Source organism: Taeniopygia guttata, chromosome 2 (genome assembly GCF_048771995.1).
Source record: "Taeniopygia guttata chromosome 2, bTaeGut7.mat, whole genome shotgun sequence".
Classification (NCBI taxonomy): domain Eukaryota; kingdom Metazoa; phylum Chordata; class Aves; order Passeriformes; family Estrildidae; genus Taeniopygia; species Taeniopygia guttata.
Genome location: NC_133026.1, coordinates 96,034,245 through 96,057,579, shown reverse-complemented (window position 1 = coordinate 96,057,579; position 23,335 = coordinate 96,034,245). Strand labels below are relative to the sequence as shown.

The following is a 23,335-nucleotide window of genomic DNA, read 5'->3' as shown; positions in this document are numbered from 1 at the left end:
TCTACAGGCCAGATAGAAAGAGATCTTAGAGAGTTTCTGTACACAGTAAATTTGAAATGTGTCCATATATGTTCCATTGCCCCTCACCCCTTCTCAGTAGTGAATTGTATAGTTATTTCTTTTAAAATGTAAGTAGGAGACAAACACTTTTACTATGACAAATTCCTATCTCTAACACAATTTGCTGATGTTATTTCAGCATTGCTATTATATCAACAAACCAACATCATCCTGTGGTTATCACCTGTGTCCAAGACAGTGGCCAGACTAGGTACAGCGCCACTGTAATCACCTGAGAACTGAGCAGAAATTACATATAGCCTCAGGCATGACCTAAAACTCAGATCAAAACATTGCCAAAGCAAGTTGAGTAACAAGCTTACAAATTTGTTCCCAGTAATGTTTCTTATGCAGTAAATAGTAACTATTTAATGTCTCCCATCTCTTTGCATTTTATCTCACCTCATGAGATTTGTATTGTAGCATTTTATAATTAAATAGCAGTAAAGATAAAAATGCAGGTATTTTGATTTTATTTATAGCTGTGAGAGCATGCTTTACAATTTATCATTCAGTCCAGGAATTCAGTTATCTTAAAATGAAAATAAATTTTTCAATGACAAGTACCAGTTATGACTAAAAACTCTGCATTTACCACCAATAAATCTAATCTACATGCATTAAAGAGGACAATTTTGCTGATGCTTTTTTATTACTTTGTTCCACTGTAATATTTCATCTGTTTCAGTATAGGCATATAATCAAAATAAAGAAGGAACTGAGATATCGCTGTTTTCTGACGTGGTACCTGGCATTCTTAAAGATTGCTGCCATGACACATTTATGTACTGTAAATTATAATAAATATTTTTCGCATCATAAATAATATTTAATTTTGTTACCCAGAGACACGAGACATTCCTACATTTTACAAAAAAATGGGAAATTCCTTTATTTATGTGCATTGTGAAAGGAGAATCAAGGGTTTGGTTTTGAAAAGTAACTAACCTGGTTCTAAAAAGAAGGTTTCACATGTCCATCACAGAAAAGTTTGAAGGCAATTCCCTACAAGTAAGCAATAGCTATCAGAATGCATTTGGCAGGACTAACTTATGCATTACCTTCATACCCTTGATCTTCCAGACACATTTGTAGATAACGTTGATTCTTTTGACAGCAAACACAAATCCACACGGTTCTGTGGGAAGATACTTCAGTTCTGCATTGAAACTATATTTCCTGTAGTATCAAGTCAATCATTTTTGTAAGATAGAAATTTTGAGTTATACAGCAGTACAATGCATGCTATAGCCTACACTTTGCAAAATGTAGCCATGACCCTATAATGCTCATACTAAGATAAATTTCTTCTGTATGGCAGTTGGAGAATGGTCTAATCTGGGCCTAATCATCAGTCTCTGGCAGCAATAAGGCAACAACTTAAACTGCCAGCTGAACACTCTGAAAGGGGGTCTCTGGATCCAAACTTTCAAGACCTAGATGTTCCTGTAAAAGAGAGAAGCAAGTAGATTTTGGAGACAACACAAGGACACATAGAAGAAACAGCTTCCTAGAGCACTTCATTTGTTTGTTTCCAAAAACATCTACTGGAAATTTGGTGTGAGAATATATTTAAGATGAATTTTTAGCTTTTACATGAGTTATCTTTTGAATATATATTGATGTTAAACTGCATTTATAGGATTACCAGTGTGTTTCACTTTCTTCTCAAATATTTGTAATATTAGAAAGGCTAGGTTAGTGTTTATTTACCATCATCTTATTCTACATTTTCATTACAAGCCTTTGAGTCTGGGTGCAAGCACAATGAAAAAAAGTAAGAAAATGCAGATTTTGTAAAATACATAAAATGTTATATTCTGGCCACACTCCAGGAAAAATTGCAGTCTTTATATAGAGCTATGCATTCTGTCAGCATATATATTGTTCTGTGACACAGTTTAGGCAGAAAAGAAGCAAAAAAAAAAACCCCATGGGAGCACTTGCTGAGATTTGCACTGTCATCTTTGTGCTACCAACTTTGCCGATTGATTGCCCTGTCTTTATCTATAACTGGAAGAAGTTGTTGGGTAACTCAATGGCACCTCAACTCTCTTACCTGTGTGCTGGTGCCCTGCTCCCTCACCCCATCCACATGCTGCCAGAACAGGGCAGTGTGGCCTGGTGTCCAGTTCTATCACTTATCTCCCTGGCATGAAACCTCTCTCCATGGGAAAGTGGGATTTATGGCTTCGGTTCAAAAGACCTCACAAGTGTCCAAGGAAATGGCAAATGCTGAAAGAGGGGAAGGGGAAATATATGGGAAATTTCTTCATGTATGAGTAGAATAATTTTGGAAGTAGGTGTTTGAACAAGCTCATCTTCCCTTTTTTAAAAGCTGTAAAAATTTATTGTTGTCCAGAGATAAGCCTATTCTCTCCTTCCTTCCATCAGGGATGCTGCATCTGTAGCAGTGTTGAAAAACAAGTGTGCTGTTACCTCAGTATTTTCTTTTCACCTACAAAGCTAAATGTCATCTGTATGTTATTGACATAATGTTCTGTCTCTTACCACTAGAAGGTGAGGATGTTATGAGAAGATAAACTTTGAGAATCCGTATCCTGAGACAAAGACTTCAAAAAAGCAGGAAGGGTTAAGGGACACCACTTTCCTTACAACACTCTGAAGAAGCACCCCCAAAATCTTGTGACAACAACCATATTTTGTTCTCAATAATTCCGAAATAGTCTTTGGTTTTTCAGCTGTTTGGCTGGGAACTTAGTCAGCTGATAGCCAGAATAACTCAGGAACGACATAGATCTGTTCCTGGATTATTCAAGATACTGAACAAAAGAAGGTATCCAAAGGTTCTTGGAGACCCAGAACTGCGTGCCTGTTTCCCTTTCTTGTCCAGCAAATGTTTGTATGAGAGCTATGTCTAACCAGGCAAGAATTTGAGGACTGTACCAATTAGGCTTAGAGGAGTTTTTCTCAGATAAAAAATGTTGCTAATTCCAATAATTCATCATCACTAAATGCTTTGGGGCTTGCATGCAATATTTTTCTCTCTCCCAGTTTAAGCAGTACATTTGAGAGATTGTCACAAAATTTCCCAATGTCCCCCAAGAAAGGACTGAAAAAACTGGCAGTTTAATGCAAACATTCCTAGATTACTGGGGAACCCCTCACTGTTAAATATGCTCAGATAGAGACTTACTGTGACCATGGATGCCCAGTGATGCCCATGGTCCTAGCCCTGCTCTCCAGGAACTTTCCTTTACATTAAGTCTTTCCTGCAAATAAAAGACAATCAGCATAGTTGCATGGTTTTTCTTGGTTGTAGTTTCACACTGTGTTAGTTCCAACTTGAGATGATTCGTGTTTGACAAATGCCACGGATTTCATGATGTTCAGTTTGGGAAGTGGATAGGATGAATCTGAAGTTGAATAGGAGGATGTTGTGTGGTATGTGGGAATTACACCTCATGGAATCCACATTTTGGTGGACTGGCAGATGCAGAGCTCTCATATTGAGTCAATGGGAAAGTCAACTCAAAAAGGGCTGGGAAGTTTTGAATCTTCTCATAAATGTTTCAACTAATGCCCAAGTTGCCCTGAGACCAAAAGGTGAACAGAAGTGAAGAAATTAATTATTAAGAATACCTTGACAGGCATAGTCTTTCACTACAGCAGAGAGGGAAGTTTGGCATTTGAAGAGTGTTTTATAACTGTTTCTCCTTTGCTCTTAGAAAAATTCTCTAACACCTTTAGAAAAAGAAATTACCTTAGGAGTTCAGACTTGCCTAAAAAGCAGTAAAGAATATTTCAGTTATTAAATATGAAGTTTTTCTAAATTGCATTTTTTCTTCCAAGAGGTCCCACTAGAAATATACTGCCTTGAAAATTCACTATTCCTCTTCTTTGTTAGCTCCACCTCCTATCCTCAAATTTGAGGATGGAAGATGCAGTCCTAATAGTGTAACTCTTTATAAAAGTTCATAAGTTGAGGCAAAGAAATTATTGTGGGACTTTATGCTAATAACTCATGTTTCAACGCAAACAAATTGTGATAAACCTTGTCAGTAAGAAACACTTCAGAAAGAAGTGAAGAAACACTTTAACTTCACAAGTTGTTGTTTGTTTTTTTTTTTAATATCAACATCAATGGATTTCTTTCTGTTTCCTCAGAACTAGAGGCAGAGGAGTGGTGCAAGCATCTTTGCATGGAATGTCTAGGGGCCAGGCTCAATGATATAAGTCTTGGGGAACCAGATTTGCTTGCTGCTGGAGTCCAGAGAGAACAAAACGGTAAGTAACTTTTTATTTACTCCTAGATCAGTTCTTAGGTGATATCCCATTTTATCTTTGCTTGTGCCTGTTGTTGTGAGAACTTCTGCTAGTAGTTGGAAGCACATCATTAGTAATTAAACATTCAGATATGCTTTTGAAGCTCAAGCCTATTATTTTTTACAAATAAAGATGATTAAATTCCATGCCAAATAATACATATAGAATGACTTTGTGTCTTCATTGTGTTCAGATTTCCCTGTCATGGGAAATGGTGGCCATGACCCTTCTGTTTCTGGAAATGATGGCTTCTGAGCAGAGGAATAAAGCAGCAGCTGTTGTTTTGCAGCCCTTTAAGGACAGCGATGAGCATTCCAACAGCAATTTGGACTACAAAACACATATTTGCTTTAAACTCCTACCTGTCTTGAATACTGAAGTCAGGGTCCTCTAAATGCTGTCAAATGTGGGTGAAAAGGGCAGTGACAGATGTTAGTCAGCACTAAGCCTGAGTTGTAAGTCTTCATCTAAAGGCTATTTGGATTAGAGACATGCACAGGAAGAATGCTAGTGGATGGACTAGGCAATAACAAAAGAAAATCTGTGATTACCCTGTCATTTAATTCCTATTAATGAACACGAGGGCAACACAAAATGTGCTCATTTACCCCTCCCTAAATTACAGCTCTCAATGATTATTACTGTCTTGATGCTTTTATAAGATCCAATAGCTTTCAACAAAGTAATAACACACACTGCCTCAATGGTCATAAAATATCAAGCCAGCTATCATTATAAACAAAATTACGTAATTAAATTGTAGAATGTATGGCACTATATTTATTATATTATTTCTCTGAACCTAATAGCACACAGCAGGAAATATACAGAAATCTTTAAGGAATTCTGTTCAAAAAGCAGACATGTTGAAATAGGATTTAAAAGAAGTTTAAATGTTCATAAAGTTGTTTACCTGCTATGAGACACAGAATTCAATTTGTAGTCTCAAACTACTTAACAAAGGGAGAGCTACTAATGTTGTAGGAAAGTGATAATGATCAGACAGCACTCAAAGCACCCCATCTGCTATATGTTCATAGGCTATACGTATTAAACTCATCTGCATGCTACTGAAGGGAGAGCTGTGTGAACAGGTGGAGGTCTTTCACAAACGTGAAAGGAAATAAGCCTCATCAAAAAGCCTGGGATGTGAACAGAAAAGTAGTTTGAAATTTGTCAAGCTCTTTCTGCAGTGAATTCATGTACTCTCCAGCAGCTTTTGGACATGGATGGCAAATATTACATTTTATTATGTTCCTGAAAGATGTTAGACACACATGACCTCTAGGAGGCATATATTCATTCTGTTGTATGAACTTGTCTTGATTCAATTGCTTTAGTCTAGAATTAATTGCAGTGTTACCAACCAGCATATATGAACATAATTAGCATCTTTATTGTTCTAAGTAAATAAATGGAAGGAAACAAAGAAGCAAAGCATGTATTTGTTGTACAAATCACATGAATAATAATGCATGGAGGGTATCATTAGCTGTATTCTTTTAAAACAAGCGACTGAATACATATAATCCAATATTTGACGAGCATGCTCTGCTAAATCATTAGTTACAGTATCTTAAACAAGTAATTCTGATACCTATCCTCATCCTTCCCTCATCCCCTTGATGCACAACTTTGCATTTTAATAAGTATGTTTGAAATTCAAAGTTGTCTTGTTCAGAGGCAAAACAATTTCTGTTGCGAATGTCTTTTAATCAACTTGGAAGGAGGAAAAAGTGCAGAGATTCTTACTATAGGTATGAAATCTGACATTTTGTTCATTTATCTGTGCTGTAAGAACATGCAGTTGCACTGAAATTCCTGTAGCAGATTTCTTCAGTAGAGTGGAACCATGCCTTCAGTTCACACTGGGTATCTTACTCTGCAAACTTGGCAGTGTCATTCCCCACATGACAGTGCTGTTGAGAAGGTGACTAGTTCTAGGGTGGAAATTTTTGGTGATTTGGGTGGAATCATTTCAGATTTGTAGTTTATTTTCTTGCACATTTTCCGCATACGCAGCTTTTACACACGTGCTATCAAAAACAGTAGTTCAAAAAATATCTCAAAAACTTTTGAAAGTCTACTGAGCTTTTGCTTATAAATATTGTTGTTGAGCTTTTTTTTTACCTGAAACTGAAAAGTCAAAGTTAATTTTATAATTGAAAATTCATGAACAGTGGGTATATGTAGGAAGCGTCTAAAATCTTGCTGTTTGTGAAAATGGCAGCTGTGTCACTCTCTGGATAAATTTTTTTTTTTTTTTTTTTTTTTGTGTTAAATAAAAACTGAATACTGGTGTAGTACGTTTGAATGTCGTTTCTTCAAAACATATTGAAGGTGTGTCTACTTGATAGAATTCCTCTCGAGTTTGTAAATTTATTAATGCTTACTTGAAACAGAGATGTGAGAATACAGTTTGTAAAACATATAGCAGAGTCTCACGGCCTCAGCATCTAGTTTTATGCAAGTTCTGTTGCCTGACCCATACAAAGGCTTTCTTTCAGGTCACTGAACAAAAGATGTCTCTTACTGTTTGAGCAAGACCACAGATTGTAATAAATATCATAGTGTTAATGGGTTTTCAGTTTTGGAATTTTTTTTTTCATTTTTAAAGGCTAAAAGATATTGAATGGTGGTGTCATAGTGTTCAGATCTTTATGATATAACAGGGGTTAATACATTAATCCTAAAAAACCAGGTGTATTAAGCATTAATTGCATCCCATTCCACTGAGTTTTTTTCAAATATTACTTTTTAATAAAGATTTTCTAAAATGTATAATATTTGGTAAAGATACCTCTTTGGACTAGAAACAGTAACCTAATAAGGTGGGTTTTTTTCATGAACTGCTTTACCGTTTCCAAGAGATTATATTCTTAATATGCAGAGTTCTTCGTGTGTTCAACTACTTGCCCATTCTTGTTCTTAAAGAACATTTTAATGATGTAAGGGTATTCACCAAATACATCAGATAAATAAATTGGCTCTCTCTCTCTCAAAAAAAAAAAAAAAAAAAAAAGCCAATTTTCTGTTGTATAGATTTGTAGTTTTTTCCTATATGTTACCACCAAAGCCACTACTCTCAATATTTGAAATTATTTTTGTAATTGTTATTGTATATGCCCTGGGGCCACTAAAATTGCTACATGATACTTGTATTTTTATATACAAAAAAATACATTTCAGAAAATACTTGGTAAAGAAAATAGTCATGTTTTCTATCATTTGTTTAGTACCTCTTCATATTGTTTCTGAGCCTGTTTATCCTGCCAGTCTTGCTCTTGTGGTTCTTCTGAGACGAGCTTTAGTTGATTCTCTGTAGCAGAAATGCAACAACATGATTTGCAAAAAAAAAAAAAATTTGCTCCAAAGGCAGGCAAAACTGCTGTTTGGTGTGCAAAGGCCATACAATCACAAGGCAGCTCTGTCACGTGACAATAGAAATCTAAGATACCTGAAAGAGGCATTATTTTATCACTCTGGGTTGGTCAGTAAGTGCCAGTGAGATCTGTTCCAGCATAGTTGTGCTGTTGTTTGAGCCTCCAGCACCGAAAAATTCTGCAGTGGTGGCAGCAAAACAAGGCAAAATGTAGAGCTGCTCTGCTTATAGCAGAGAGCCCTGCTGCTGTGTCTTGTAGGAAGGACAGAGAAGACATCTAAGCTACTTTTGTGAAAAGCACATCAGTACCAGGAAGCTTCTCACTGGATTTCAGCTCCATTACTGCTTACCACAAGGCTCGCTGTGTAAACTCTGCTGCAGAAAATGACTATTAGGTGGTTTTCTTTTGAAATTTAAGGCTCACAACTAATGGCTGCTTAGCTTGGAATGATGCAAAAATTCCAATTAAATTGAGATGTGAAATGAAGCTTCTGTTGCTCTCCAACCATTTTATCTTCTCTCTCCTGCAAATCTAAGTGATTTGTTGTTGTACCTCAGCCTTAATGCAGCAACCTTGTTTCTGTTTAAATTTCTTTTCACACTGTACATGGTCTCTAGCGTTTATGAATTTCTCTTTAGATTATTTGCTAAAGAATTAAAATACAGTATGAAAGCAAAGCAATAGAGGCCTCACTTCGGAATCCTATTCAGGTAATTTATTTACCTATAATATTGGTAAATAAATTCCTATAATGGCAGTGAAGCTTTATAGGCAATGATAAGACAAATAATAATACACAGTTAGCTCCATGAAAGAAAACTTGGACTGAGTTGGATCTGATTATGCTGTTGACAAGTCTTCTAAGCAATATGCTGTGATTCTTTCATGCACATTTCATAATCCTTAGGTTTCTCAAGATGCTGCTAGATTAATAAGTTGTGGATGTAGTGTGTTGACTTCATTTGGTTTGGAAGAACTGGAATTTGGGAACTGGAAGCTCTCAATGCATTTGGAAGCATTTGCAATACACCCCAAAACATAATGACAAAAACAAATTTTAGGTTTTTTTTCTTTTTTTTTTTTTATCTTCCCAGGTGATGTCATATCTAGAATTTCTCCATTCTCACAATGGACAGTGTGTCCAATGTCTCACTGTTTTCATTCCTTATAAAAGGAAGCAACTTGAAAGATGTAATCCAAATGGACATTATATAACATACGATAATTACTGTGAAAAAGAAAACAGAATATTCAATATAATATTGGTTAAAAAAATATTATGTGGAGACTATTAATAAATTCACTTTTTAGGAGCAGGTGCGTCTTTTCAGTGAAGATTCTATTTCAGTTTTAAATACTAAATAATAGCACTAAAATATTTGAATACTCATGTAAAATAATTTTCTATTAAACTTTTCTTTTACAAAACCATTTTCCATTAAACTTTACTTGTAAACCTGATTTAAAACTTGAAGAAAATGGGCAAATGTTAAAATGCAAATTTTTAAACTGAAGAAAAGGCCAGATCCATCATTTGCTGCTATATCTTATTTACTTCTAACTCAGTCCTGTGATATCAATATGAGGCTATTTAATTATGTGTTTTGAGGCTTTATTTTTTAAAAACATTTTACTCCATGATAAACCTAATTTTTATTTTCAAAGTCTGGAAAAGTTCGAAAGATAATTAAATTTTTGCTTTTCCTCCCTCCTTAATATTTAAATTAGTATTTCATAAAATTACATCCTTTGTAAAGTTTCATTCTTTTATTGGTTTTACCTTCCTTTTTTATTTAAAAACCCAACACAGGAGCAGCAGTCTTGCTTCCTGGATTTTAATTGCAAGAAACTCATTAATTCTTGTTAGTAAAAATGTAGCTTTTGATAGTGAACAATGTCCTTGAATCCTCAGAAGAGGATTATAAGGTATTTCTTTGTGCTACATATTGAGATTACAAACTACAGCCAAAGCATAGACGCTTTGTAATTACATTCACAGAGTGACTTGTTTTAGGGCATTTTCTAGGGTCTGTAGAACATCTGTAATTTAATACATAAAAGCATTTTGCATGGATTTTTATTCATCTTCTGTTATCCTTAATCCATTTTTATACAATAGGTTTGTTTGTTGGGCTTTTTAAAATAAATGAAACATAGACAGCTTTATTCAGAAAAGTAAGGTGTTTACAGTTTTAATGTTAATACAGTGAGAGTTGAGATTCTTCTCTACCTTACTACTTACCACTGAAACAATATGAAGTCTTTACCTACCATTATATTTTTATTGAGATGCTTACATTTTTAGTGAATGCAAAGCAGAATATTTATACGCAAAAGGAAAAAAAAATTCGTCTGAAATCCTGGTTCCTTACTGCATACAGCAGAAGGGAAACATTCTAATAGCCCTAAGATATGAATAAACACAAAATGCTGTACCTTCAAGACTTTAAGCTCTCTTTCCACCTGAAAATTAGCCAATTGACCAAAATAGTTGGGCAGCAGCAGAAGTCTCACAGGTGGATGAGTTTCTTTCACATATAAATTGAATATTTGCTTTCAAAGCCTTACTTATTTATATAGGTGCTGCCACCTGACTGTATCCTTCTATCAGTAATTTTTTACCCATCATTAAAGCTGAAATGAAACCAAGCATCTGGATTGCAAGATTGCAATGTCATCTGGTCAGTTTTCCAGCTGGGATGATTTAACCAAAAGAATCCAGTGATAGCATGGCAGAATCAGGATCACTGGGCTCCAGCCATTTTGCTCCCCCAGTACAGCTGAGAGCATTTTGGAGTTGCTGCCAAGTCTCTGTCTCAGTCAATATGCTCATTTTTATAAAGACTCTTATGCTCCTATGCCCTGGAAAGCATTATTAATTGTCGTATTCTTGCCAAAGCCCAAATGCTAAACACCTTTACATGCACTAAGTGTATGATGAAGCACTGCTCTGCTTATTCAAGGAGATGGGAAAGAGCAGTCACATTGAGTGAAATAAGTGTAGCAATATAGCAGCTTGTTTTCTCATCCTGGCTGCCCTACTCCCTGAACTTTGCTCTCACCTGTTTAGAGGAGGGAGGAGGATAGGAATCGTGAATGCTGAGGAATTGTGCCTGTTCAGTCCCAGTCTTGCCTTGTTCAACATCACATCTACTTGTTTGGTTTCTTCCATCTCCCTACTTTCTGGGTCCCTTATTTACTTCTATTTGCTGAGTTTTACTAGCCAATGGACTGTTATTATCTCATCCTACTCATATGCAGATGTTATCTGAATCAAAGAGAAGCAAAATAACCTATTCAATGTCACTCAGAAGATCTGGTGTCAGAATTCAGCTGGGATTCCCAAATCTGGCCTATGATAAATGTTTGGTTTTGCCTGGATAAGTGTAAGGGGAAAACATGCCACTAAAGATGGAATGGCTGTGTTACCATTAACTAGATACCTGCTCAAATATTTTCTGAAGTGAAAAAATTTGACCCTTTATATTAACTAATAAAATCATTTAATAGTATCTACACCTTTCCATGTCCTCAGTTGTCCATTATTCAAAAGTACAGGGTTTTTTTTCAAAAACAAATCTATCCATCCTCAATCTTCTCCAGCACATATGTTTGTACACTTGTTTTTCTTGCCAATTTGATTCAGTTCCAAGAGTGCTACGTTTTGCCCTGCAGCTGATGTTCACTTTAATCAGACATACTTCCTTTAATCCCTGACATCTCACCTTAGACGCTGACCTCCCATGCAAAGTCAGCAAATGTCTCCTGACAGTTTGAAGATGCCATATGTCCTGAATGCCCTTCACACAGTAATACTCTCAAACACTTCAGAGAAGTTGAGCATTTCATGACTAACCTGGTAACATCCAAAGCAAGTTGAAGTACTTTGTGCCTTCCACACAGCAGTTTAATATTAACTTCAAAAAATAATTGTACCTTTTCATTTTCTCTGCTGTCTGAGGCATTCTGTCAGTGAAGATGGGGGAAAAGAAAGATTTTCATTCTCAAATAGTAACCCCATCCCCCATAGCCACACTGTGTTATTTCGTGTCATGCAAGAGAGAAAGAGCTGACAGGCCAGTTCCTGCATCTTTCTTTCAAACAGAGGAGGGAAGTGGCAACAACTGACAGTGTGGCAGTGCAAAGCTGGAGTCTAATACGTGATCAGAGGACACCTGCAGAGCTGCGAGGAATTTCTCTGTGATGCCATATGGATATTGAAAGGGTGTATATACATGCATATACATATATATATATATATATATATATATATATATATATATATATATATATGCACTTTGCAGTGCAAAGTGAAAGTTATCTTGTTCACCACCATTCCTTCCCAATGCAGTCTTTGACCCGTTACTCCCAAGTGTGAGTCTTTCCATTTAGTGTAGTAGGCATTACATTACACCCCTGCCCCCTGCACTCCTCTGAGCATTAGGGGAAATTCTCCTCAGGGATCTCAGCAGCCTCTGCTAATCTGCTTGTGCTGTGTGTCACAAGATTTTCACAAAATGTCTGGAGTTTCACACATGGGATCCTAGTCATAAAATTAAACTTTTAGGGCTAAAACCTATTAGTGTGACTAATGAAAACTTGGGCCTGGGAGAAGAGGTTGTGACTAAATGAATAAATTGGCGAGCCATTAATAGGACAAAATTAAATTGACTGAAACAGAACAACATTGGGGATGACAAGTTTACTTATAGCTATGCAGCAATTTTTATTGCTCAGCCAGCAATTCCTTGCTTTCTCTAATTCCTCAAACTTTTGCCTCTTTATTCGCAGAGACACAAACTCACACACACTCATATTTTATATTAACTCACTTGCAATATTTTAACTACTTTGTCAAAAACATATATATATATATATATATATAAATGTTTAAAAATTAGAGACATAATGTCTATGATACTGAATTTCAAACAGAACGGGAAGCTAATTTTGAGTGTTGCAGGAAATTTCTCTCACTTAAATTTATACTCCTTCCTAATTTTTGTGAGGACGCTGTGAGAAAATTCAGTTCCAATGGTGGATTAAAAATATTCTACACCAAACTCTTTTTACTTTATCAAGTAATTGGAGATGGTTTTCCTATCAGTTGTCTCTCTAAAGAACATTTTCCTAATTTTGTTATTGAATAAGCATTTCTCATGCTCATACTTTGAATTGTTCTTACCTTTTTTTGTCAACACCTTCAGGCAGTAAAATTGACATTTTGCATTTCTACCCATTTCAAAGATGAAAAAAAAAACTGTGAGTGGAAAGTTGTGAATGTACCGCACTCTCCTGTATGACGTTATTAAGCCCTAATATTGAAATGTATGTAGCATTAAAATATAAGCTGGCACTTCCAACTACACAACTGTACAATATACAGAAATTTAACTGAGTTTTTCATTTTTTTTGTAGAAGCAACTCATAGAAACATTAGTTATTCTTCAAAGAAAATTGCATTTTTATTTCAATTTCTCTTCCTAATAATGTTTACTTCCTTCCATATGAGTTAATGGTGTTTTACATCACTTTGTTTTTTAACTTTTTTTTTCCTTTTTTATGATTTTTTTTTTTTTTGCATTGCTTATTAAATCCTATGCAATTCAGGCACTTCAGAAAGTTATTAATGCCCTTAACCTCCTACTGCAATAAGTGCACCTTCCAAACAAAGTGCAGCTGATAGTGATTGATGTCATGACCATAATAATATATCATGTTGAATCAGATTTTTCAAGAAAGCAACAGATGATTAAAATTGTTATTAATTTTGCAAACACGAATTACTTTGGCAAATAAACAGAAACTGAATGCAAGGGATGTAATTATTTACAAGCTTCAATAAGTAAACTTGGATTTGCAATTTCAAGGACAGCTTTTCTAAGAGGCAATGGCTGCACATACATATTTTGCCAGGATACCTTTAGTTCTGTTCTTTGAGAGAAGAGTCTCTGTCAGAGTTCTCATCATTGTGAATTTTGAATTGTAAAGAGCCATGGATATTAATGTGAGGGTAGAAAAGGACTTCAGTAAAGGTGCTGGGAATATATGTCCAAGAGGACTATGCAGATCATCTGTGAAAGATGTTTCAGACTGCTGATTCTCCTCTTACTCCTCTCTTATGCACTAGCAGAACTGCTTCACTATCAATGGATCCTCACCTCTGTTAAAGCCAGAAATTTGGCTATGATTTCTATATCATCAGAACTAAGGACTTCAATTTTTTTTCCCAGTGTAAAATCTTGCTTTAACCTGTAATGTCTTTGTGTTTTTTTCCAGAACGATTCAATGTATACCTTATGCCTACACCAAATTTAGATATCTATGGGGAATGTACAATGCAGATCACACATGAAAACATCTATCTCTGGGACATCCACAATGCCAAGGTCAAGCTGGTCATGTGGCCTCTGAGCTCTTTGAGGAGATATGGACGTGACTCAACATGGTTTACATTCGAATCTGGAAGGTAAGAGCTAAGGCAATGCAAAAAAAAAGGAATAAATAAGTGGTGTTTTTTTTTGAACAAGCAGTCTGATAAGGTATATGCATCTCTTTTTATAATGCAAGACAGAATACATGGCCTCTCCATAGACTTCCCTTTGCTGAATATTACTTTTCAATATATTCAGGCCACTGTTTGAAATAAGTGTTACTATGTCTCATATTAAAAATGAGCTTAAGCTCCCTCTGACTTTTATTTAACTGTGATTGAAATGTCATTCTTAAGGTTTATGAGTCTCACTGTGCTTAAACACTAGTGTAGTATGATTTGACTACTTTTGATGGAGAAGAAATTAATTCTGGATTGTGGAAAAGGCTCATCACACACATATGAATGAAATAACTTCCATTACACTGGATATTACTCTTTTTGGATGTTCCTGATGACTGATTGCCACCCTAGAGTATAATTGCAAGCAGGAGTACAGAGAACATTGTGAACTCATAAAAAGGCTAGCTCTTTTTTCCTGCCTGCAGTTTTAATCCTCATTGCCATTTCCATCTTCAGATCAGTTTTAAATTTCCACAGAGCTCTGTTTTGTCTCTCTTTAATGCATTTCATATCTTGCCATTAGGTTCACTGCCTTTTCTGCATTTTTGCACAAAAATAATTCTGCATTTAACTCTCCCTCTAGTGGTGATTCAGTTTGTATTTTATGGTTCTAGACTATTTTTTATGGTTTGTTTTGGGTTTTTTTTATGACTCGCCATACTCCTTTATGAGGAGCCTGAATTTTCTGAAACAATATGTGTATGTCTACACTCTTGGGTTAGACACATTGTCTTGTTAAAAAAACTTTATGTGCCTTTTGATGTTTACTGATTCAATACCATTAACAAATATTCACAAAAGTGCAGTTTGTGATCAGAAACAAAATCATGGATCACAGGGACCCTACTGTCTAAGGGGATAATGGCCAAAATTCCTCTGCCATTTCTATAGCTGGGAATTACCATTTTGCCAGTAATTTGCATATCCAGACTGCTGTCACTAGACCATTTTGGTTCGCCCTTAGTTTTCTGTGATGAGTTCACATGAAGACATCATTGGAGTTTTTTATTTAATGTTTGGGGTTTTTTTAATAGCTAAAGCTGACCCATGTTTCAACTTTATTTCAATGATTAAGCTGAGGGGCTTATTCAAATATACAATTTTAACATGAATTAGCATTTCAAGCCTCCTACAGTATTTTAATTCCATTTCAAGCCTCCTACAGTATTATAATTCCATGCTAGTATCTGAATACCATGTGCTCCTACAGTCCATGAACCATATGACCTGATGAAAAGTGGATTGTTTTCCTGTGTTTTATTATTATGAGATAGCTCTGCCTTTATCTGTCATGTTTTATTGTCTTTGATCTGATTCCTCCCTTTTTGCTTGCTTGGAAGTACTTTATCTATCTAATTTGAAAATGCACAGAGGTAAAAAAAATAGGGCTAGAGAAAAGTTGGTATCTTCAATAACATCTGAAGGCTATATAGGGCAATAATAGCACTCATTTTAAAATCTGTTGTTGATTTGCTTGGGGTTTTATTTTTATTTTTTAATCAACAAATCATCTTTCTCATCTTTCTGAACATGATTTTCTTTGTCCCCTGATCTGCTAGTACCTTAATGCAATGAATTGCTGATGCATGTTGTTTTATCAGAAGTGAAGCGCTCATCCATGTTTTATGAGAATGTTATGCAGTAAAAGTGTTGTTGCTTTAATTTTTCCCTAAGGCTTAAATATTAAATGTAGGCAATTGCTTTAAAGAAAATATTTTTGAATAGGTTATTATGCTTTAGTGTGTTTTAGCAGATATCCAGTATATATGCATGAGGTTTGCATGAACATTAGAACCTCTGTTTTATATATTTATTTTACATCCTGAGTTTTGGTATTTGTTTGAGAAAATAAATCCCTTCAATAACATAAATGGACATATTCACAAAGAGATACTATGTTAAATAAATTGATCAAAATTAAGCTTTTTGATAAATTTATCTTTTAATAAATATATTGCTTTTCTTTTAAATGGAATATGAACTTGCATGTACAAAACTGAACTGCTTACTTGTCTAATGAAATGCAGTGACTACGCAATTTGAAAAATGTCCAAAATATGGGAGAAATTAACTCAGATTCTTTTAATCTGACAGGTTTTTCTGTTTAGTTTTGCACTGAATTGGAGTAAATATGTGTCTTTTTACTGTCTATGAAGTTAGACTTGTCCTTATTTTTTTATTATTTATTGAACAAATGAAAATAAGTATTCCTTGTTCAGACATTTCCTTAATCTATCTTTTTGTCTACCCCAACCATGCTGAGATATGGGGAAAGAACTGTTTTGTGTGGCTTTGTTCAATGCTGGATGGAGAGATTCTCATTACATAAAGTACCTGATTAGGGCTAATCCCATGAAATCTCTTCACCTATCAGAAAACAGTCATTCACAGCTCCATTAGGCACTACAATAGCTTTGTGCAGATTAATGCTGTTTATCTAATACAGTAAATGGATCAGAGCACATGAGGTAAGAGCATAGCATTTGCGTTTTTAACATCTAGGCTTTCCAGCTAACCAGTCTTGAACTGGACCCAGGAGTTGTGTTGGTTTTGGAAGGGTTCATTTTCTTCACAGCAGCTGGTATGGGGCTGAGTCTGAGATTTGTGCTGAGCACAGGTTGATAACCCAGGGATGTTTCAGTTTGTTAAGCAGAGCTTACACAGAACAGAGTTAAGGACTTTTCTGCTCCTCACCCCACCCCACCAGCAAACAGGCTGGGGGTACACAGGGAGTTGGGAGGGGACACAGCCGGGACAGCTGACCCCAAGTGACCAGAGGGACAATCCTATACTGTATGACATCGTCCTGAGCATATAAAGCAGGGAGAAGGAGAAGGAATAGGGGGGACAGTTGGAGTGATGGCATTTGTCTTCCCAAGTCATTGTTACGTATGCTTGAGAGAAGATTTCCTGGGAATGGCTGAACACCTGTCTGCCCATGGGAAGTGGTAAATTAATTTCTTGTGACATTTTGCATGTGCACAAGGCTTATACTTTACCTGTTCTACTGTCTTTCCTCACTTTTACCCTTCCAATTCTCTCCCCCATCCCAGCAGGGGAGTGAGAAAATGGTTGTGTTATACTTTGTTGACAGCTGGGATTAAACCACAACAGGAGTTTTAATGTTTAATCATCAATGATTCACAGCATTTCCTTAGCTTATGGATGTATATAATGTGTTCAGACGCCTCATTCTCATTATTTTTGCTATTGGATACATTAGAGGCGCTGTGGAGCTGACCTGCATGAGTGCACTTGCTTCTCTTCAGACTTTTGGGAGTGATGTTCCATGTACATGGACTAAATTAGTCTTTGACTGTCTCTGATTTTAAGACTCTGAAATGGGAAGTGTGTCCTTACAGAGCTGCCCACCCTAACTGTCCAGATGAAGTTGCTTTTAATTTGCAGGGGATTGCATTAAGTACATGCAATTTAAGAAACATGCCAGAAAAGTAGTAAAACAGCTACAGGTGAAACATTTCATAGTCCTGATCAGGTGTGAAGACATCCTTTTCAGTCTCTTGCCCAAGTTACAGGATTCATTTTGCTGATGTTGCAAACTAATCATCATTAAAATAAAACTTTACCATAGTAAAGGCCATAAGCAATTTTTAAATTCCACTCTCTCGTAACTACAAGAGGCAGTTGTCCAAGCTTTCCTTTTAGCAAAACAAGCTGTGTGAGGTATCTTTTTAGGACCATAAGAGGAGAGTCTGAAGTTCAGAATTGAGACACAGAGAAAATTAAGCACATATGGACTGCTTGTTCATTGTGAAATGTTTTTTCTTTCACTTTAGTGTAATTTTGTCTTTTGCGTTATTTTCTATGTATGGAAGCTGTCTGGTCAAGTGTATTAACTGGCCAGAAGTATAAAAAAAAGAAAAAGATGGTGAGAAAATGAGGGGATTTGCTGTAGAAGCTCCAGCCAAAATTTGTCAAATTTTGTGTTTCCAGGAGTGTAGAGAGTTTGAGGCAGAAGGCTTATCTTGGATTTTTGAAAGCAGAAGGAGCCACAAATGTATTACATACTTCTTTTTTTGAAATACATTTTCTTTTACTTTGTAGACAAGATGTTGAAATTTAAACAATTTCAAGTATTTCCAACTAATTCATCCTGTGTATACAAAGAGATTCATTGAACCACACTAAACTATTTCTTCTTTATTTGCCTTTGATTTTGGTTTTTTTGTTCATCAGAGAAAATGTAATTAAATATTGTCTTCTCTATCACTTCTAAGATCTGGAATCTGTTTTTTGGTTAAGAAAAATATTAAGCTAAAGCATTACACAGTGGTGACATGAGAATTTATCAGATTTTTTTTTTTTTTTCCCAAGACTGATACATTCATTTTCTCTGTGGTAGATACACAGATGCTAGGGTTATCTGAAGCAGAAAGTTCACTGTTTGCTTCAGGCACTACATCTGACTGAAATGCTTTATTTGTCTGTCAGTCCTCTGTGGTGACTTTTGGTGTTAATATGAAATGTATTAGTCAATTAACCCTTAAAGCTCAGTCACAGGAAACATGCTCTTTTTTCTTATGTGGGAGGAGGTCCCTTATGCATGTGCCTCGTGAGACAGCTGTCATGGGAATTCATACACTGTTGCACATGTCTATGACTCCCTGAAGAGAAGCCTGCAATTCCTGATTGCTGGTGGATTATCTAAATAGTGGATTAAGTTTATTTATCATGGGTTTATGATAGAATTATAAATCATATATTTTAAATCATTCTAAATATCCTTAAAATCATAAGCCTGTGGTAGAATTTTTGAGTCACTTTGGGTTGAGTGGCAGTATGAGCACTTGTGCAGCTTCAGTAAATAATTTATCATTTCACATAAACGTTAGCTCAGAGCTCTCAGTATCCCACACTTTAAATAGTTAAGTTTGCTAGGATCTTTTCCTTCTTTTACACTTTGATATTTTCAAAAAGCCAAATTACCCGTGATATAAATTTTCTGTGGTTTTATGTTTCCTCATGGTCTCTTCACTTCTTTGTCATATCCTTTCCACAAGCAGCATATATCTCCAAAATCTGAAAATAAAAAACTTTCTTGAAAAAGAAACATTAATTTCTTTTATGTATCCTACCCTGGCTTTTTTTCTCAGTAATGACACAGCTCTAATTTTAGGGAAAGTGGCATTTCTTAGCACTGAAAAGGTTTCATTAGTTCCTGTTGCTTAGCAGTGCCAAGGTTATACTGCTATATGTTGTAATTGTAGTTCCATTCCTACTTTTTTCCATTCCAGCTCTCAGTTTGCCTCTTGCCAAATTCCTGACCTGGAATAAGTTCTATGTTACTCATTTGGTTCACTTAAACCCCACTTAAAAAGGAGTTGAGTGTTTAACTCATCTACAGGACTCTTACTCTGGTTTTGATCATGGTACCTAATCTAAGAACTGTTTTACTACTAGAAGCTAATACAGCTCGTTGTAAGTGATTTATAAAGTGCTCATTGCACTTTCTCTCTGCCAAGGCTCCTCTCAGACTGCTCTAGCATTGATAAGTCAGAGAAAGTTCCACCAAAACTCGCATAGTAATTAAATTCTTCATCATATAATTGACTATGGGAAGTAGAGAGAAGAAAGTATTGCATTGTACCTTCTAAAGCATTCTGCTTTTTTTAAACCCTTTTTTGAAAATTTGCTCATGATATACAAACGTACAAAAGATTTTCTCCAACTAAGAAAGAAGGCCTGAGCCATTCCACTTCACTGTGAAAGCTTATTTTTTATGAGAAAAACAATGATATTTTACAAAGAACTATATTGAGAGAATCCCCTTTTCTAATTTTAACAGAAATAGATTGAAAAGCAACTCTTAGGACAGAGCACCAAGCTTCATAGATGATGTTGTGTAGCCTAATAATGAATAAATTTATAAATAGTAAATTGATAGCAATGAGCACATCACCAGCTCATTAATTCAGCATTCCCCAAGCAATTTTCTTATGAATTTGTACTGAATGAAAGACTTGCAGTTAGAAAAACAGTGACCCAAAGTCTGTCCAGCAAACATAGCAAATATGCAGCTCAGAAGAAAAGCCATCATCTCTGAGGTGTAGAAGTGGGTTTTATTTACAGATCACAGAGGGATCAGCATGAGTTGTCAACTGATCACCAGCTGTCCAATATCATTTGTTTATTTGAAATGCTGCAAAGCTTTTTAGATTTTTTACATCTTACCACTGTAGGAATCGGTAAGAATGGTGTTGTGTCTGACTCATGTATTAGCAGACAGCATGTTACATTCCTCCTATGATCCTGGCTTAACATGAATTGCACCTTTCAGCTGAAGTGCCTAATTTGCTTTCTTCATTCATAACACAATCATCTCATAGTCAAATTAGGACTTGTTTGAAAATATTTTGAGACCAACCACCATTTAGCTTTCAGGAGGTTCTACATCCATGAGTGAGCCCAAAAGATTTATTTACTTGCCATATTCTAATTGTCTCTTTTTCATACCTATGCTCTCTTGTAGGCATGCATTGTTTGATTAATATTCCTGAAGCTGAATATGGCTAACAAGGTTATTGCTGTGTAATGTATGAGTACAGAAGAAGCAGACAAAATAATTCATACATTCTTAATCACATTAGGATTCACTTATTGTTTCAACTCTGCATTTTAACCTTTGAATTACACAGTCAGCAACAGCAATAATTAATCTCATATGGCAGGTCTGGATAACTTGAAACATCCCAGCAGCAGGTCCTTTTATCTCCAAGAGGCATAATAACCTTTAACTTCCTACCGGAAAATACAGGAGGGCTAAAATAACTCATATTTGAAGCCCAAAACAATTTAGTAAAAAAAAAAAAAAATATGTAAAAAACTCAAAAGCTTTTAAATACAAAATGCTAATAGATTTTGCAATGTTCTTCATTTAATATATAGATGCCATTTACAATTAAAGGATCTATTTTAGCCTTGAAATACTGTTGCATTTCTCCCCCCGCAAGGCTATTTGCATGAGCTAATTAAAAATGCTGAAAGTTGACACCCAATTATCTATATAGACAGTGGAAGAGTGTTAAACGCTTCACAAAGGGCAATCCAGAAGGCCACGTTTTGCATGGAGAACCATGTAGCCAGCAAGAATGCTAAGCACAAATAAATCCTTCTTTTCTCCAAAGCTTATGAATGTAGGATCATCAGTTGAGGAGGAGGTTTGAAATATCCATTATGCTAGGGCTGTGTACTGTACAAACACGGAAGGAAGTAATCAAAATGCAAAAACTGGAATTTGCACAACAAAAGAGCCTTGTTCATGAATATGTAGGGACCTGTGCAAACCTGTGCTTGCACATGCACACACATGGAGCATTGCAGAAGCATAAAGGGGCATTGTTTTATATGTTTGTGAGTTTCATTGGTTGTCAGGAACTCTGGTTCCTCTGCTGGCATGTAGGTTTATTCTAAAGGTCATTTTAGTGTTGAACAGTTGTCTCTTGTATATCCAATGCAAAAGCAATTGTAATGCAAGTTTTATTTATCTCTGGAGCTTGAGTCTTCATTACAATGAAATCATGCTGAATATAACTTGACTGTTGTTCACTACTCTTGGACTGAGAAAGCTGCTTTAGCAGGCTGGTTTTGGAAGATTTTGCCTAATATCTGCCGAATTCCCCCTGTTCTTTCAGTCAGTGTTGATTCATTTTTCTCAGAAATAAAAACTCACTTTTAAGTAGCAGCTGAGGCCACTTGGTCTGTTCAACCTTGAGGAAACTGAGGGGAGACCTCCTTGCAGTTTTCAACATCCTCACAATGGGAGGAGAAGAGACATGTTCTGATCTCTTCATTCTCATGACCAGTGTCAAGACTCAAAGCAACAGAGTGAAACTGAGGCGCGGGAGGATTAGGTTAGATATCAGGAAAAGGATTTTAACCTTGTGGGTGCTGGAACAGGCTCCCCAGGCAAGTGGTCACAGAACCAAGCCTGACAGTGCTCAAAGAGTTTGGACAATGCTCTCAGGCGCATAGTGTGTCCTGTGCAGGGCCAGGAAATGATCCTGATGGATCCCTTCTAACTCACCATATTCTATTATTCTATAAAACACCTATTGGCATCTTTTTTGTTTTGCTCTATTAAGACGCATTTCTGGAGAATGTGGGTACCTAGTAACAACTTTGCTTCCAAAAGAGGTCAGTAGAGTGGTTTTGGCCATTACTGTCACAGTCACAGATGGATACCAGTTCCAGAAATACTTCTGAGTTCTGGGCATAGTAATTGTGTGAGAGCAGAAATTCTAGCTTAGAGATTTCCATGGTGATTCTTTCTTTCAGGAGCTGTATGCTAACTTTTCATTAGTAAGTTGAATGTCCTTAACAACAAGAGCTTTTTATGTATGTAAGTTATATTTCCCAACATAATTATGGTATATGTGATCTCATGGCACCCAAGACTGTTTTGGAATGTGTGCGTAACTGTGGAGATTACTAACTTTTTTTTTTTTAATTGGAGCAGATTTTTTTACTTTTGTTAATTTTTGCTTTCAAAACCAATCAATAATCATTAAAATAATATTTCAATCTATTGATTAATTAATTATTAATTTCATTAATGATGTCTTTGATTAGAAAAAAATCTTCTTTTCTGTAAAAAGCTATTGATAATTAAAACCAAGACAATAATATTGAAAACAAACACAAATGGAGACAACATTAGTTTGCAAACCAGACAATTTTCTTAACTGGTGAATAACTAGGATGTTTTTGTTAAAACCTTTAAAACATGGTAAATAACTCTGATAATATGTATTCTTCACCACTTCATATTTTGTGAACTTTTACTACTAAGACAAATACTCACAGAGAAAAATTTAAATAACATGTGTAAAATAATATAAATGTTTTCTTCCCAAAATAAGTATAATAACTAAATATGAAGACCTAAAAGACCCATCCAATTGACCATTCATGATTAGTTGTTTTAATATTTTAACTAGTGCCTGAATACAAATCCATGTGCTAAATTTCAAGGTTTTTTTTTACACAGTACTTTGCTAAGGAGAAAAAGGCTAATAATTGAAAACCATGT

General features: G+C 35.6%; 1 protein-coding gene across 2 annotated transcripts in view; it reads left to right on the top strand.

Moving 5' to 3' along the window:
• DOK6 (docking protein 6) overlaps nt 1-23,335 on the top strand; it is a 240,954-nt gene that overhangs the window by 140,921 nt on the left and 76,698 nt on the right. For both annotated transcript variants that reach the window (XM_030265926.4, XM_072924474.1), the window contains exons 4-5: nt 4,189-4,308; nt 14,010-14,199. In XM_030265926.4, the coding sequence (XP_030121786.1) occupies nt 4,189-4,308; nt 14,010-14,199 (310 nt within the window). The remainder of the gene's footprint in view (nt 1-4,188; nt 4,309-14,009; nt 14,200-23,335) is intronic.